The sequence below is a fragment of the Lactuca virosa genome, chromosome 4 (genome assembly GCF_052849685.1).
Source record: "Lactuca virosa cultivar CGN04683 chromosome 4, Lactuca_virosa_CGN04683_v6, whole genome shotgun sequence".
In the NCBI taxonomy this organism is placed as follows: domain Eukaryota; kingdom Viridiplantae; phylum Streptophyta; class Magnoliopsida; order Asterales; family Asteraceae; genus Lactuca; species Lactuca virosa.
Window position 1 is genome coordinate 527,642,738 of NC_136429.1, and position 18,743 is coordinate 527,661,480.

General features: G+C 37.7%; 1 protein-coding gene across 2 annotated transcripts; it reads right to left on the minus strand.

Moving 5' to 3' along the window:
• Nucleotides 1-8,102: 8,102 nt before the first annotated feature.
• Nucleotides 8,103-10,196, minus strand: LOC145109501 (polygalacturonase At1g48100-like). Of its 2 annotated transcripts, none has more exons than XM_079046673.1 (6): nt 9,874-10,196; nt 9,582-9,713; nt 9,333-9,494; nt 9,030-9,237; nt 8,691-8,881; nt 8,103-8,580 (listed from the first exon to the last, which is right to left on the minus strand). In XM_079046673.1, exons 1-6 carry the CDS (start codon nt 10,165-10,167, stop codon nt 8,182-8,184), a joined length of 1,386 nt encoding a protein of 461 aa, XP_078902799.1. In that variant the 5' UTR covers nt 10,168-10,196; the 3' UTR covers nt 8,103-8,181. The 2 variants fall into 2 exon arrangements, with proteins under 2 accessions (XP_078902799.1, XP_078902798.1); XM_079046672.1 differs by having other exon boundaries at nt 8,691-8,903; nt 9,022-9,237.
• Between the last annotated feature and the right edge of the window lie 8,547 nt (nt 10,197-18,743).

Consider the following 18,743-nt stretch of genomic DNA (forward strand, 5'->3'; position numbering starts at 1 on the left):
TTTATGTTTTTGTTATATGGTCGTTCTTAGTGAACTGTATATCAACCTTGGTACTATTTGATTCGGGTGCAACCCAATCTTTTGTGTCGCTCGCGCTCAACAAGCGATTCGTAGGAGCTCCTGGGGAGCTGGATTGCCCACTGGATGTGGAGATAGCATATGACAGGACCATTAGGGTATCGAGGGTTCATAGAGGTTGTACACTATAGTTATTCGATGAGCAGTTTTTAGTGGATTTGGTTCCTATTCCCCTGCCAGGGAATAAGGTTATAGTGGGTATGTCGCTAGTGGGGGTTCGGACTCCTAGTAGGGGAGGGTTAGTGATCCAGAGCGAGAGGCCACAGCGCGGACCGGTTTTATGTTCAGCAGCGAGGGCAAGGCGTTACCTTCAGCAGGGTTGCGCAGGTTATGTCGCTTATGTTATGGATACACGGGAGAAGGGTAAGGCGACAGTGGATGATGTACCGGTCGTGCGAGAGTACCCGGATGTATTCCTGGAGGATTTTCCTAGGATGCCTCCGGAGAGACAGGTTGAGTTCAGGATTTACCTAGTCCCGGGTGCGGCTCCGATAGCAAGGCACCATATCGGTTGGCTCCTCCTGAGATGCAGGAGTTTTCTACGCAACTACAAGAGCTGCTAGAAAAGGGATTTATCAAGCCGATTAGTTCGCCATGGGGAGCCCCCATCCTATTTGTGAAGAAGAAGGATGGGTCGCATCGGATGTCCATAGACTATCGGGAGCTGAATAAGGTAATGGTGAAGAACCGTTAATCTCTCCCAAGGATTGATGATTTGTTTGACCAACTACAGGGTGCATCTTGGTTCTCCAAGATTGATCTGCGATCGGGTTATCACCAGATGCAAGTCAGAGAGGAGGATGTGCAGAAGACGTCCTTTAGAACTCACTATGGTCATTATGAGTTTGTGGTGATGCCGTTGGGCTCACCAATGTTCCAGCCGCGTTCATTGATCTCATGAACTGAGTGTGCATACCGATACTGGATCGTTCTGTAATCATTTTCATTGATGATATCTTGGTCTATTCCAAGACTCGGGAGCAACATGAGGAGCACCTGAAGGATGTGATGTAGACACTGAGGAGGGAGAGACTTTTTGCAAAGTTCTCCAAGTGTCAGTTCTGGTTGCGCGAGGTGCAGTTTCTTGGGCATCTTGTCAACCAGAAGGGTATTTTGGTCGATCTGGCTAAGATAGAGGCCATGATGCAGTGGGAGGTTCCGAGGTCTCCAACTGAGATTCAGAGTTTTCTTGGTCTAGCGGGTTATTACCGGAGATTCATCCAGGATTTCTCCAAGATCGATGTTCCTTTGACCCGACTGACCAAGAAGTCGGTGACATTCCGCTGGCGGTCTGAGCAGCCAGCAGCTTTCGAGTCTCTCAGACAGCGGCTATGCGAGGCACCAGTTTTGACTCTGCCCCGAGGGAGTTGATCATTTCATGGTTTACTGTGATGCTTCGATTATGGGAATGGGTGCAGTTTTGATGCAGCGGAGTCATGTGATAGCTTATGCTTCGAGACAGCTGAAGTCTCACGAGGCTAACTATCTGACGCATGATTTTGAGCTGGGGGTTGTGGTTTTTTCCCTCAAGATTTGGCGGCAATACCTCTATGGAGTCCGTTCTACCATTTACACGGACCACAAGAGTTTGAGGTACCTCATGGACCAGCCGAATCTGAACATGAGGGAGCGTTGGTGGTTTGATGTGGTGAAGGATTATGACTGTGAGATCCTTTACCACCCAGGCAAGGCCAATGTGGTGGCCGATGCCCTGAGCCGCAAGGCAGTGACAACTCCGATTCGAGATATATGTTTGAGGATGACAGTGATTACTCCATTATTGAAGCAGATTAGAGAGGTGCAGGTCGAGGGCCTGAAGGAAGAGCACCAGAAGTGCGAGAGGATTGTAGGCCGGGTGGCCTCATTTGATTATGACAGCCGAGGGTATTTGACCCTGCATGGGAGGGTCTGGGTTCCGTACTGGGGCGAAGTACGACAGGTTTTGATGGATGAGTCCCACAAGCCGAGGTTCTCCATCCATCTTGGGGTGACGAAGATGTAACGAGATCTTCGCCCTGATAACTGGAGGCACTGCATGAAGCGGGACGTTGCTTGGTACGTGGAGAGGTGTTTGACCTGTAGGAAGGTCAAGGTCGAGTATCAGCGACCCCACGGCAAGATACAGCCGTTGGATATTCTCGTGTGTAAATGGGAGGATATCACCATGGATTTCATTACCAAGCTTCCCAGGATTGCACGTGCAGTAGATTCGATATGGGTCATTGTGGATCGGTTGACCAAGAGTGCTCATTTTATCCCGATCCAGGAGAGTATCTTGGCCGAGAAGCTGGCAGAGATATATGTGTGCATGATTGTGGCACGACATGGAGTGCCTGTCTCGGTGGTGTCAGACCTAGATGTCCGTTTCACTTCCAGATTTTGGAAGCGGTTTCACGAGGAGATGGGTACTCGCCTCCACTTCAGCACCGCCTTCCACCCTCAAACAAACGGACAGAGCGAGAGTATGATACAGACTCTCGAGGACATGCTACGCGCGTGTGTTTTGGATTTCGGTGGCAGTTAGGATACGTATCTTCCGTTAGCGGAATTTTCGTATAACAACAGTTACCATGCCAGCATAGACCGACCTCCCTTCGAGATGCTCTACGGGAGGAAGTGTAGGACCCCAATCTGTTAGGGCGAGGTCGGTCAAAGAGTCATGGGGAGTACTGAGGTAGTACTCAAGACTACAGAGTGGATCCAGCAGGTCCAGAGCAGGCTTCAGACTGCTCAGAGTCGGCAGAAGAGCTACGCCGACAAGCGGCGTTCGGACATGGAGTTCCAGGTGGACGATATGGTCCTCCTGTAGGTGTCACCTTGGAAAGGTGTCATCCGGTTCCGGAAACGGGGCAAGCTGGGCCCCGGGTACATTGGTCCTTTCATAGTTATAACCCGGGTGGGCAAGGTGGCGTATCGGTTGGATCTACCAGCAGAGCTTAGTCAGATCCACAACACTTTCCATATTTCCCAGTTGCAGAAGCGCTTATTGGATGATTCAGTGATTGTGCCCATGGAGGATATTCAGGTTGACGACAGCCTAAACTACATTGAGAGGCCGGTGGCGATTCTAGATCGCAAGACGAAAACCTTGAGGAACAAGGTTGTTCAGTTAGTGAAGGTGCAGTGGCAGCACCGTAACGGTTCAGAGTGGACGTGGGAGCCCGAGGAGCAGATGAGGGAGCACTACCCGGAGTTTTTTCAGATGCAGCAGACTTCGAGGACGAACTCTATGACAAGTGGGGGGAATTGTAATGCCTGGTTCCTAGTATGAATTTACTCACTAATTTAATTATTTTGGAAGGGTAACTCGACGAGTTGGTGGCCCTAACTCGTCGAGTAGAGGGCAGAATATACGCGGGGTTTAAGCTATCTACTCGACGAGTCCAGAGCCCTCGACTCGGCAAGTAGATCGGCCAGAGTGAAACCCTAATTTCGGGGTTTTGCACCCTATTTAAGCTCCTTAACCCCCACCCCTTGGCCTCATTTCCAGCCTCCATGTCCCAAACCCTAATCCACGAAGCCCTAGAGCTTTATTTGAGAGTGTGAGCCATTTTGAGTGATCTTTGTGTACTTTTGAAGCTTGTGGAAGAAGAAGAAGAAGATAGAGGGCTCAAGAGGGAAAGAGTAGATCCAGAAACTACACTCCATTTGCTACATTTTCTGGTATCAAGTTTCTATCTTGACTATTAGTTCATTAGATCTCTTTATGTCCTTTTTTATGAGGGTTTTTGGTCCAAGAATGATAGCCTTTGAATATTTATTGACCCAAGTGGGTATCCTTCCAGATCTAGGACCAAGAGGGGCTGATGTGACATAAAGGTGAAAACTTTATGCCATTGAAGCCCCATGCAAGCCATAGAAGGTCATATTAGCCTTTTTAGCCCCAAAAAGCCATGCATGTGGGGAGAGGTGGGAACTTTACGTGTCCAAGTAGTGTTAGGGGTTTAGATCTGAGGTTGAAAGCTGTAGTTTGGTGTATGGATGGCTTAAGGACTAAGTTCTAGGTCCCAAGGAATTACGGTTTGAGGTAAACCCTTTAAGAAGAGGTATTAATGGGTAAAGTCTGAAACTTTACCCTTAAAAAGACATTTTTAGGGTTTTATGTGAAGTATGAAGCTTGGATTTGAAGTTTAGGGGCTTAATCCATTAAGATAGCCTAAACAGACAGGGGAACTCGGCGAGTCTAGAAAGGGACTCGACGAGTTGAAGTCGGGTTGTCCTGATTCTATGCCAGGTAGAACTCGACGAGTCTGTGAAGGGACTCGACGAGTTGACTCGGTTGATCACGAGTCTGAATAGTATAGGGACTCGTCGAGTTAGGAGTTAACTCGACAAGTTGAGTCGGCAGGGAGTTGACCTTGACTTTTACTTTGACCAGGATGTTGACTTTGACCAGGGGTAAAATGGTTATTTTACCCTAAGAAGGATTATCAGATTTTGATTAAGTGTTATTATGAAATTTATAGTCGGGGAGTCGTTGGAGCAGCCGTTAGAGATTCCTTACACGACATTTCACAGCTAGCATATGAGGTGAGTTTTCCTCCAGTAGGACGGGTCGAAGGCACCAAGGCCGGCCCGTATATGCATGTTTAGTAGCCAAGTGAGGGCGAGGCCCATATCTCCCAGTTATCCGAGTGTGGGCGGGGCCCGTATCTCATAGTTTAGTTTGAGCATGGATTTATGACTGATTGATAGATTTAGCTATACTTGTTGTCTGTGTGATACTTGTATGTATGCTTAGTAACTGAGTGTGGGCGGGGCCCGTGTCTCATAGTAGATGAGTGTGGGAGGGGCCCGTATCTCATAGCCAGCAGAGTGTGGGAGGGGCCCGTATCTCCAAGTTAGCGGAGTTTGGGTGGGGCCCATATCTCCATGAGTGTGGGCGGGGCCCGTATCTCCTAGCTGTATGTTATTTGGTATGTGGTAGTTTGGGGAGACTCAATAAGTTTCGTGCTTATAGTTTTCAGTTTTTGTTTTAGGTACTTCCGATAACAAAGGGAAGAGCTTGGGATGATTGAAGTGCACACAATAATTTTTCATTCTGGGATGTTTTAGACTCTGATATTTTGACATATGATTTTGATATAGTTTTTTATGATGATGATTCGAGATACATTACTTATGTTTTATGAGATGATGGATGGTATTTATGGTTCTATGAATAATTTAAAACGAAATTTTTGGATGTTTCATATATATATATATATATATATATATATATATATATATATATATATATATATATATATATATATATATATAGTATGGGGTATTTTGGGAGAGGTCACTAAGCTTTGTGTGCTTACAGTTTTCATTTTATTTTTTCAGGTACTTCGAGCTTGAAAGGGAAGAGTCCGACTTGATCGCACTGCTTCCGCCCATGTTTTCCACATTATGTGATTTTGGGATTTGTACTCTGATAATGAATTAAAAATGAAAATGTTCTGAAATGAATTAAAAATGAAAATGTTTTTTGATATTTTAGGATGTTACAGATAAATGAAAATGCAAATTTTGAAAGGGAAGAGTCCGATTTGAGGTCACTCTGATTTTATTTTTTGTATGTCAAAAATGAAAATGTTTTCTGATATTTTAGGATGTTACATCTGGTGTGTATAATTTGTATATATGTTTGGTGAAAATATATAATCTCGGTGATATATAGAAAGCCAATATGATGTTTGTATTAAGGAGTTAATTATGATTATATGTGATTGATATTATATGTGTATGATGTGTAGGTTACTCACTAAGCTTTATAGCTTAACCTTTGTATTGTTGTGTCTTTCAGGCTTTTATAGATTTATTAAGGATAGAAAGTTGTATAGTAGAGATCGTGACGCCCGACTTTAGACACTATATATATATATATATATATATATATATATATATATATATATATATATATATATATATATATATATATATATATATATATATATATATATATATATATATATATATATATTGGGATTTGTACTCTGATATTATTTGACTATGATACATTTTTCTGAAAATGTTTTCTGATATTTTTTGAAAGGGAAGAGTCCGACTTGAGGTCACTCTGATTTTATTTTTTGTACGTCAAAAATGAAAATGTTTTCTGATATTTTAGGATGTTACATCTGGTGTGTATAATTTGTATATATGTTTGGTGAAAATATATAATCTCGGTGATATATTGAAAGCCAATATGATGTTTGTATTAAGGAGTTAATTATGATTATATGTGATTGATATTATATGTATATGATGTTTAGGTTACTCACTAAGCTTTATAGCTTAACCTTTGTATTGTTGTGCCTTTCAGGTTTTTATAGATTTATTAAGGATAGAAAGTTGTATAGTAGAGATCGTGACGCCCGACTTGGATCTAGTACTATGATTTTATGTACGATCCTTTTTTATAACTTCTTGCATTGATTTGTTAACACAAGTGTACACTGTATTGACTTATGATTTAAATAAAATAATTGGTGTATTTTTTGTTAAAAAATCGGGCGTTACCATTGCGAGCCTTAAGGTTTCTAATCATAGAACTACACCAGACACAAAAAATTTCAGTCCCAGTCAGCTTAATATTTATAATAGTAGTTACAATGTTATCGGATGGGTGTATATATAGAGGAGAACATCAAAATTAACATCTTCATTTTTTGTTCCAGTTAGTCGGCACAATTGATAGGATTCCCAAGACTAGTCAACCACAATGTCGAAAGAAAACGGGCAATTAATAGATAATCAAACAAGACAGGAAAGTATGAAGTAAAGAATACAAGAGTAAGTAATTAGTGTACTTAAGACAACAATGATCTACCACATCTACAATGTAAATAAGAGAAGGAGAAAAAAAAAGCAAGGCTCACAAAGGTCCTTTAGACAATTTTGAAGATACCAACTCACTTAGGGCTTTTAGCTGCAAAATTGGGTTCTACTGGTTCCATTCTCTACTTGAGTTAATCAAAATAATACCCGTTCCTAAATAGAGTTAATTAGAACTTCGATGAGATTAGATCGATCAGTTTTGAAGAACAAACAACGTCGATAAAGAAGGTCAAGATTCTTCAAAGATACAAAGGCAAAAGCCAGAAATCAGCGAAGAGCAAAACAACTCATAGAAACGGAGAGCTTAAAACAGAGAAGAGATAACAACGATCTAACAGATAGAGACACAAAGAAACCCTAGATCAACACAATCGGTGTCAGATCTCCAAAGAGTTTCACACATAAAACCCTAAACCAACACACACTTTGTCAGATTACAATGAATCACAACAAAGGAAGGAGAGATCAGAACCTTACCTTACGTACGAATGAGCGTTTGTAGCATCGTTGTTCAATGAAGAAGAATATCAAGCAACCTTGCTCTAATACCGTGTACACGGTATAAACACACAAACTTACAACATGGACAAATCACTTTTATTGATGAACTAGTTCATTTCCATGCAACATACAAGAGAAAAACCATCACTATAACCATCATATTCTACTTTCAAATAACTTAATCTCTCGTGTTAAACAGATTACAAAACAAGAACACGATGAATATTGAAACCCTAAATGGAAACCCTAAACACTTTTGAGTAAGTAAGAGTGACGAGAGAGAGTTGTGTGTGTGTGTGTAAAAGTGATGTTAATGAACCATCTACACTCTCTTCTTCAATATATAATCGGGTCAAGACAATAAGGCATGGATCAAAGGATCCGCATGTCCTTCACCCTCAACTTCTAATAAGTGAGTCGCAACCCACTTCTTTACATAATATTACATTTTTTTACTGGATCCATCGGTATTTATTCATTAAGACATCTGAATGCACTTACCAACACAACCTTGCAAAAGGCAACATATACAAAATCTACCCAATTCAAGGTATAATAAAATGTTAAGTTTGTAGAACTTAATAATCATATATTGTAACACAAGTTAACTTGAGTAGTTTTCATACGATATGTAATTAAAATACATATAATTGTTACCATTTGACCTTCTAAAAGACAATAAAATGATAAACCGCATATTATGAAACTCTTTCTATATTGATTACATGAAAACGTACATATATGTGTTATCCATTTATCTACTCATAGATAATAGCATCAATTCTGGCAAGAATCGTAGTTATTTAGAGCTTGTTTTCTTGATGGTTTTCCAACGATCAAGCAATCGATTGGAGGGGTGGTGCTTGTTTTAAGTTCTCCATAGATATTCGAACAGAATGGTTTGCTTAAATGATCACTTCCTTGTACTGGTCGTAACTGTATAGTGTCTAAAGTTATATCTGTACATGGCAAGCTATCGCTGCATGCAAATTTAACAGGGTTTACAGTATACGTCCCTCTTATGTTCTCAAATGATATCCCTGAAACAGCCACAGCTGATGTATCGTTCTTACATTTGCTCCCATCACAATAGTATTGATCAATTACGATTGCAGTTTTGACTTGAGAGAGTTGAATGTTCGAAAATGTCACTCCTTGCACGGAGCCCGAGCCTCCCTACAAAAAGTAATGAAAAAGAAGGCTTTAACGTTTGTTCAAGAGTACATGTACATACATAAGAGTAGTTTTAAACTTATTCACGTAAAAATGGAGACGTTTTTAATTACCTGCCATGTCTTTATTCGTACACCATTCATTGCGTCATGGATCTTTGTATCAAGAACAGTTATATTTGAAACACAAGCCTTCGTTTTATCTTCACCAAGGCTCCCTATGCTTATTCCATGGCCAGGTCCACAATCCACATTTTGAATGTTTACTGCTGAACACCCGGTTTGTATGGAAACACAATCATCACCTGTTGAATTAAAACACCAACACTAATATATATATATATATATATATATATATATATATATATATATATATATATATATATATATATATATATATATTGATATCGTTTTTTGATAATAAAAGGTTAAAAGATGTGTTTACAAAAATACCACAAGCGAGTTTACTGCTTTGGATCGTTACATCTTGAGAGTTTTGCAAGTGAATTCCGTCTGTATTTGGGCTGTCGCCTGGGGAGGAAACTGTAATGTCGGAAACCTGAACGGATTGACAGTTATCAAACTTGAGGTGAGTTTGTGGGCTGTTTTGTATCGTTATTCCCGTTACTGTCACATCAGAACTTCCATAAAACCTTATAGCCTGCGTAAACATATCATTAAAACGTTAGAACAAATTACTAAATCGACATTTTTACACACATACAAGGATATTCAATCGGCTCTTGTAGTTCTTACTGTTGGTTTAGTTCCTGATTTCGTCCACCAACCCGAGCCTTGACCATCAACTATACCGGTTCCACGGATTGTGATCCCATTTAGCTTTGTGAATTCCAGCCATTGAAGGAGGCCTGATTCCCAACTTCCTGAGGCTTTTGGAGCTATAATATTGCCATCTAACTGAAAAAAATAATGAATTTAGCTGATTCTCACGAATGAATAAGCTACATATATGATAATGAGATCGAAAAGTGAATTGAAGTTCACCTGAAAGATAATGTTTGGTTGACAATCGGATCCAGAGAAAGATATGGGTTTGATCAAAAAGGCTGAACCTTTGGGCACAACCATGGTTGATGCCTCTAGTTTACAAGCAGCAAACCATGCTGCTTCAAATGCCTGTTTGAATACAACACATTTGGTCAATCTTGAAAAGTATAGGTGACAAAATGAGCAGATCTAACGGGTTGGAAAACGGGTCAAGCGGTTTGTTCAAAAACAAGTAAATTCTTAGATTAGATCAAATATATTTTAAATGTGATGGTAAAGACTTGCATACCTTTGTATCATCACTTGTCCCATCACCTTTAGCACCGAAGTTTAATACGTTAAAGATGGTAGAGGTTTTCCTATACTGAAATGAATTCGGCATGCTTTCTCCATACGAAGGGTAAAACGTCTCTCTCAGCAGCTGCCTTGAGCCACCGTGGTGCCGCCATTGCTTGGCCTCTCTAGTGGCATTGGCCCCAAGTTCAGATGACCACAGAAGTACAAATGTGAAGATGCCATATATGCAGATCTTCGTATTCTGGTTCTTCATGTTTCTTCTTGTTATAGAGGTTAAAGAGGGCATGTTCTTTTCTTTTATCTGGGATTTAGTTAGTCGGTTGCCTCAAATCCATTAGATTGAAGGGGGGTTTTATAGAGGAAAAATGTGGTTAAATATTAAAATAGTTTTTATTTTAGTAAACATATGTTTAAATAAAAAACTAGTTTATAAAAAAAAAAGGAAATCGGATTTTTTCCTTATATGTTTGAATTTAAAATAATTTAAAAGTTATTGGCTAGATTTGCCTTCTTGTATGAAATATCTGCTGTTGATGATATACTTTGAATTAGTGGCGTACCTCTATTATTATTTTATACTATACTATTTTGACTACATCTCTAAATTTGGAAAGATGGTGGATACCCGCAAACCTCCAAGATAGGTGGTGGATACCATTATGATGTCTTAGGAGAGTAAAATTATATAGTAAATAATAAAAATGGAAAAAGTAACTATAAAATTAAATACGTAAACAATCGAACGAGTTACTATATTTTATTAATTAAGCACATTGTTTAGTGTGTAGAATAAGACATTTTATTGCTTATATAGAAGAAATACTTCTTGAGAAGAATAAACATTGACCAAATTACCCGGTCCTGGGAGAGGTGGTGGCGACCACCTGCTTGAAGATTGCGAGATTTGCATTTGCAATAGCAAGACTCTTATATTAAAGTAAAAATATTGGTTGTGTTTGTTTTGTTTGATAAGTCTCTCATTACTGTGGTCTTGATTTTAAGCTAGTACAATCAAGGATTCTGGTATGAATTTGGTAGTCATCTTGATCTCTTCTCTTGTCTGTTTTCTTTTTTTGAATAGGTCTTCTCCCTTCGATCCGCGAAGTAGGCCTAGAACGTTAGCGTACAAGAGGGGCATTTCGAAATGAATGTTTATTGACAACTCAACATTATCTTTACTTCCGAAATCATTTATGAACTCTCTTATCTTATCCCGATTTCTAGGTGACTATGTGTTTTCTTCATGTTTTTTATTGTGATTTCGTCTTGACCGGGGCTTTGTTGACATATTCAAAACATGAATCATATAAATAAAGAAACAAAGAGAAAACATGAGGGTTAATAATCTCTAGTATCTTGATCAAAATGTTGGTCAAGATCCTTGTCAGCATGCTACTTTAAATCATGCATAAGATTTTTGTGAGAATTTACATCCATAACACCATGATGTTAGCATAAGTTCAAGATATTTATAATAAAGTAAAGATGAAAATTCTACCCATAACAATTGCCCCCGGAAATCTTCAATCCACGATCCTGAGAGTTGAAGATTTCTAGACTTCGAGAACAAGTTTATTTAAGTGATGATGTGATGTGGCCCATTTATCTAGGATTTATCTTAGCGTTCCATTATTCTAAGAATTTTGAATTTCGAATGTCCGAGATTTTAGTATTTAAACCATTTTCTAAACCTGAGTCATTCTTTATTCAATATTCAGTTGTGGTCAAGTGTAACGCCCTGTTCCAAATCGTTTCTCATTTGGAGGTGGGTGATGTAATTGATGATTTTGAGCACTACATCAATCCTATGGTGTACATGCAAACCCTAAAGCTTTTGGGTCTAGTTTGTCTAATGAACATGCAATAACCATCCAAAGCTTATAAACCCTAGATCTAGCATACATATTTCGAAATTATCATATAAGATCAGATCTAGATGATTACCTTTACAAGAATGGCTTGAATATTCTTGTCTTGGAGCTTAGAGTCACAAATGTCACTCCTCTAATGGCTTACAAACACCACAGGCAAGAGAATGACTTATGAGAGGGAGGAGGAGCACCAAAAACGACTAAGATCCTTTAGGGATTACTTCCACACGTTTTTGGGGCCTTAGGGGTTCCTTATATAGTGAGGCTATTAGGGTTTTGAACTAGGAAACCCTAATATGACTGCTTAGGCCCTAAGCAACCCATTGACTCCCTCCTTAGAAGCCCTGGACGAATTCTAATGGGTTTCCCCATAGATTTCGTCCACTCCAACTTCTATGGAGTCCATTAGCCCAATATTCAACTATCGCACAATTGACAGTTCTAGTCCCCTTTATATAATTAATGTCTTTTACCCAAAAAATTAATTCTTATTAATTCTTGACTAATATTAATTAAACAATATGATTTCTCCTTTAATATATTATTCATATAATATATTAATAAATCATAATAACCTCTCTCTCTCTCTCTCCATAAATCATCCTATCAAGTTGCTTTGGTGAAGGCAACCCAAAAGGACCATGCACAACCGGGTCAAGTACATACCAAATATAGTTACGGGCTTAGACACTAATTCAACAGTCTCTCACTTGGATAAGTCTAGTAACTATAATGCAAGTACAATCCGATTAGATTTCGTAGCTCTTAAAGACGCTGTCGAACTCTGATCTTATCAGCAACCTGTCCCTAAGATAAGGGATCATATATTCCTCCATTCTAGATATCGTATAGACTGAGACATGGATTATAATCATTCTCTCAGTCTATGTGTTGTTTCCCGATTTTCGATTTATGACGACTGACAACAGACTACAATTGAACATGTCAACTCAGTCCCGGTTTGGCCAAGCGCTTAGGGTGTCATCACTAAATCATCGAGGGGCCTATGGATATCGCTTTTATCCCACTTTAGGTAAAAGGAATAGATAAACTTTGACTCAATGCTCGCTTGTACCTACTCATCAAATCACACACAACAATATGTTTTATAACACCAAGTTACTTGTGCGTTTACATATTATCAATGTGCAACCAACTTGTAGAATACAACTCACACGTCTCGGTTTCAAGAATATAAGATATTATCGTCTCACTAATCACCCGTGATAAAATCCATGAAGTGATTCAAGTGAGCGTGGGTTTAATCTAATACTCTAATCTTATAGGAGCACTCATGAACCCTGCAGCAAACTTTAGCTATGTCAAAAACACTTTAGACAATCTACAGTCAGATTCATGACAGTCTTCTTTCATACCTACTTCCAAAGTATGATCGCCTGTGGATGGTTTGAATAATCTTATTATTCGGGAAGTCAAAACATGCAAAGTGAAACACAAGAATAATACTAATCCCATATGGCCCCAAACTTTTGAGTATAAATAAGACACCTTTACTTAATCACCATATTGATTACTCATTATTCATTGTTTCAGGTAATCAACTTATTACTTGAATTATAACAACAGTTGTCCCATGCTCCAAGCATGCATGCTCTGTTTACCTGTGGTCCATACTTTGTGAAATAGATCAATTGAAAACATTTCCAACGATTCTCATTTCACAATCCCTAATCCTTATCATTAGTGTAAGAACACAAAATTCTCGCCACTACTAAAATATGTTAGATTCTAACATTTTATGCAATGATCCTTTTGTAATCTTATTGCACAAAAGTCACCAAGACTTTGCCAACGAAAATACAAAGTGTTCTATTGGATATTATCACAAGACAATTCCATAGATATGAAGTCTCACATTCAAAGTACATTACTTTGAACATCCTTTTTGCATAAAGGTTTCTAATCTAGACATAAATTCTTAACGTCCAACTCCCAATATGGAAACATTTCCATATTTTCCATATGACAACTCATTATTAATAGAATCATATCTAATCATAATAATGTCATTATGGTCCATTCATTACTATACTTCCAACTGCTCACAAACGACCAATCCTTAGCGAACCTTAGATTGTCCTTGACAGTTGTTTAATTATTTTAGTCAAATCCGGTTCTAGTCCTTTTTCCCTCTTGATGCCCTATGCATTTGGAAAATTTTAGAACAGTCAAATATTACAGCATATGCAATCGAACCTATACCTGAAGCGTATGGGACACGATTCATAATGAAAAACGTGATACTTTACCAGTTTCTTGCTATAATATTGCCACATATAGGATTCCCATATGTTGAATCTTTTCAACATAACATCCATATATGTCCTTTGACTAAATTTAATTAAAATTTATCGATCCAAGCTTTTAGATTTTTGAAACGAAGTATAATATTCTCTCCCTTAATTATAGCAAAACAACTTTTCAACCCCTGCAACTTTGCAAAGTGAAACTTTTGTTTTCTATAATTAATATTGCTAACTTGCAATACTTAAAATAATAATCATGCTCCCACTAACATGATGATTATATCCTTATCAGCATAACACTTATGCTCCCACAAGCTTTGACATGTATTCAGAAATCTGCTAAACTTCTAGAAAACAATACTTATTGATTTCCAAAGATCATATTTCTAATACGATACGCTTCGACAATCTTTTATCTAAGGTTCAAGAAAACAACTCAGACACCTTTCCTTAGATAGCTCACATGTGTGTCTAAACAATTCTACAACTTATAGCAATAAGTCTCAAATGTTCAAACTAATTGTCAAATCTCACAATTCGAACTATGAAGAGGGATGTCGTAGTCATAATCGAATTTGAGAATGCAATTTAAATAATCGCTATCTCATTAAAATCTTCCAAGTGAAAGCGTTTCCTCACAATCATTTTCATGAAGGAGAGAAACCTTGTGACACTTAGATTTTATGGAGTATATGTTCCTATCCATGTGAATCTGTCATAACCATAATCATAAGATAATGTTTGTGACAAATCCAAACTCTTATGGACAGAACTTGTTCATTCTTTATTTCTTGCCATCAAGGGTCCCACCATTGCTTCCAAGTCTTTGAGCGACTCATCCCTACCTATCAATGTACTTTCCATTGATCAGGATGCATTGCCTCTATGCAATCAATTGATAACTCATAGAACTCATATGCATAGTTGACTTAAACTGGAATGGCACAGAAACAAAATGTGTCAACACGATAGGTTACAAACCTCAAGTCGTGTGCTAGTGTTTAATAATAGGTTTACCCTTGATTAGTTCTTGAAACTTTTCAAGATCATTTAGACTCCCACTGACCTCTTGACATATAAGATTCTCTTGTCAAGAAACATTTCTTGACAAAACAAATATTCAAGAGTTAGTGTAGGTCCTTATCAAGGAAAATACTACACACAATTGGTCTTAGTTGGTCTTTGTCTTATCCAAAACATCACAACTTACCAATTTCAAACGTGCAAGAGCAAGAAAACATTTTCCTACTTCACATTTGATGAGTGTGTTAAAATTTCTTAAGATGATGTCACTCAAATCACAATTTTGGAGTACGACTCTAAGACTTGATTTTGGAACGAAGTATGATTCACCTATTGATTTAACCATTTCAACAATTTCCGATTCCTCTTCTTAGCCATACTAGTGTACTAAGGTTTCCTCAGAGGATCAATTGTGATACGGTTTCAAAATCACTAAGTTAATCATATAATAGATACTTAAGTACTCTCCCATCTTTTCAGATTGGAGAAACTTTTATCTTTCTGCCTAATTGATTCTTCTTATTCGTTTTGCTATTCAATGAAACCTTTTCCAATGATTCAGAATCATACTTAATCTTTTAAGTATAATCACATTTACTAATCTTTTAGCAAATCATGATGAACATTTTATCGTTCTTTGTGGTGGACTTAACCATTGCACAACATTGTGTACCAGATCTCTTAGTCCTTCATTTGACTCACATACTTATGTGAACAAGGAATTAGTCTTAATTTCCCAAATACGAAGTTTCTCATTCATCATACAATACCAGTTGCATGATTCCAAATTTATGTCCAATTGAAACTTGGGCGATGAAAATCTTTCCTTATTTGGTAAATTTCTGACATTACCACAAATAACATAACTAAGAATCAAATCCATTCACAATATTGCTAACAATAGAAACATTCAAACACCAATTTTTATAAAATCCATCGCAAGGAAACATAAATAAGATAAAATCAATATTTATTTTATTGCGGAAAAAATGTTGTCCTTACAATGCGATTACAAATGAAAACTATGTAAATATTATTTAGCAATCTATCCTAACTCTGAAGTAGCAGGTCAAAAAATCCGATCTTTGAATCATGCGATCGAAATCCATTTCTTCATGACTAGATTCAGCTCACTTCTTTCTTTTAAAGCTTCTTTTTTTCTTTGATCCTGCAAAACACCAAATGTAATCTTATCACATTATGTATTAAGAATCCAAAAAAAAAACTTAATAGAGTTAGATAGTGGATTTTACCTGAAGTAGAGTCATACATCTTGACTCTCCCATCTCTTAGATCTCTCGGGTAGTTAGGGCAGCTCGTGACCAATGCCCCTTCTCTTGGCAGTAGAAACACACAGATTTTTGGGAATGGCACAAGGGACTATCTCAGACTTAGCCTTTCTCTTGTGTAGAGAAAACTTTTCTGGACTTCCAATGTTTCCATTATCCATTGAAGGTTGAGACATTGATTTACAAGACAAGTTTGCTTGATCAGTCCGCCAGATCATTTCTGATTCAGCAGCAACAAGCAAATAAGTTAAATCAATGAGGGTCACGTCTCGGTCCATCATATAGTACTCTCTAATGAACTCACTATATGATTCGGGAAGTGATTGAAGAACCAAGTCAACAGCCAGCTTCCTAAAGACATCGACGCCCAACATTCCCAATCTATCAATATGCAACTTCATATCAAAGATATTAGCGCATACCGACTTTCCATCTTCGTATCTTTTTGCCAATAGGGCTTGAGTGACCTTGAACTTTTCAAGTCTTCGAACACGTGGTTCAGGGAGAATTATAGGAGGTGGTGGAGGAAGTGAAGCATGATTTCCATTTCCACAATCCAATCGTGGAACATCATCTTCATGTGGAAAACTCTTTCCAACGGATTCAGGAAGACCATAGTTGTCAGAATTTGACATCTACAAAACGGGAGAAATTCAAGTTAGTTGATTGGGTCCTTAATAAAACACCCAAATGAGATATTAAGGCTAGGACCCAACACAATATTCTACAACTTGGAAGAGGGATGTCGTAATCCAAATTGCAGAACATTTGAAGGTAGGTAAATGACGATTTACCAATTTCCACCATGAAAAACGAAAATTGAAAGTTTAAGTTTTAAATGAATTGAAACTCCTAGATCTTTTGAGAATTATTGAACTTTTCAATAGCATGTTTAATCTCGATTATGCCCTTCATTTGTGACTGGGATGCCGAGGATCACAAATAAGGTGTGAATAACCATGCGAATGTACGAGGTGCCCTCAATGTTAGAGTCACCTAATCGACGTGTCGGTTAACCACACACGTTCCATCGATCTATGACAAACATCGAGTCACCCTTTGCCACCAATGTCAATCCCAACTTAGTGTGCCGGTTAACCACACACGCTCTACTAATTGTCTCGGCAAGGGTACAAAGTGTAATTCCATGGAATTGCATCAAATTCACTTTTTCCTAAAGTAACTAAGATTTGGGAATTTATAAAAGCGTTTAGTTACTTCGTATTTCATTATACTTATAATGGGAGGTTGTGTCCTATCCTACCCGTTCGGCTAACGACCCTCCATTAGTCAAGAGTGCGGTGGGTAAGAGTGGATACCCATTCAATCGCCATTTTATAGGCAATTTCCTTAAACACCCCTTAGAGACCAGCTTCGTGAATGCGGCCTACTAACGGTAAGACTGACTCTTTACTCATACATATATAATATGTTAAACCTTTTAAATTTTATATAATATAAGGTGTATTTTACACTTTTAAAATACTATGTGGTCAAATTTAATAAATTATACTTTTAATTTAATTAAATGTAAACCAAATTATTGTGGATTATTAACTCTCTTTTAATTATACACTTAATTAACTTAATAAAACCATAAGGGTGTAATGAACTTTTCAAAAACTACGGTTTAGAATTTAATATTTCAAAATTAAACTTTTAATCAAAATTTTAATTCCAAAACTTGAGGGCAAGTTTTGAACTTTTCAAAACATTAGGGTTTAGAATTTAAATATTTCGAAATTAAACTTTTTAATAAAAAATTTAAATTCCAAAACTTGAGGGCAAGTTTTGAAACTTTTCAAAACATTATCAAGAACATTCTAGATCAAATTACAAATAATAACAATTAAACAGTTAATTGGTGATTATCTAAATTTGACCTAATTCAATTTCTTACAAGATAATTCAAAACAAAATTACAAATAATTAATATTTATCTTATAAAACAAGTAATTATCTTAATTTTGACAATTATCTTCTATTTTGGTAAGGATAATCACCAAATATTGATAAAATTCGGATTTTATTAATGAAAAACATTTTTGGTAATTATCCCACATCAAAATATGTCAAAATCCCGCAAAATCAGCCATCTGCGACTCTGACTCGTCGAGTCAGCACTGGATTCGTCGAGTTCCCAGTGGACTCGACGAGTTCAGTCATGGACTCGGCGAGTTCAGTCATGGACTTGGCGAGTCCAGCCCCCAGAAATCAGAATTTTGCGATTTAAAGCTTCAATGATTATGAAATACATCAAATAAATTATACAAACAGCCTTGGCTCTGATACCACTGATGGGTTTTGAGCACTACATCAATCCTATGGTGTACATGCAAACCCTAAAGCTTTTGGGTCTAGTTTGTCTAATGAACATGCAATAACCATCCAAAGCTTATAAACCATAGATCT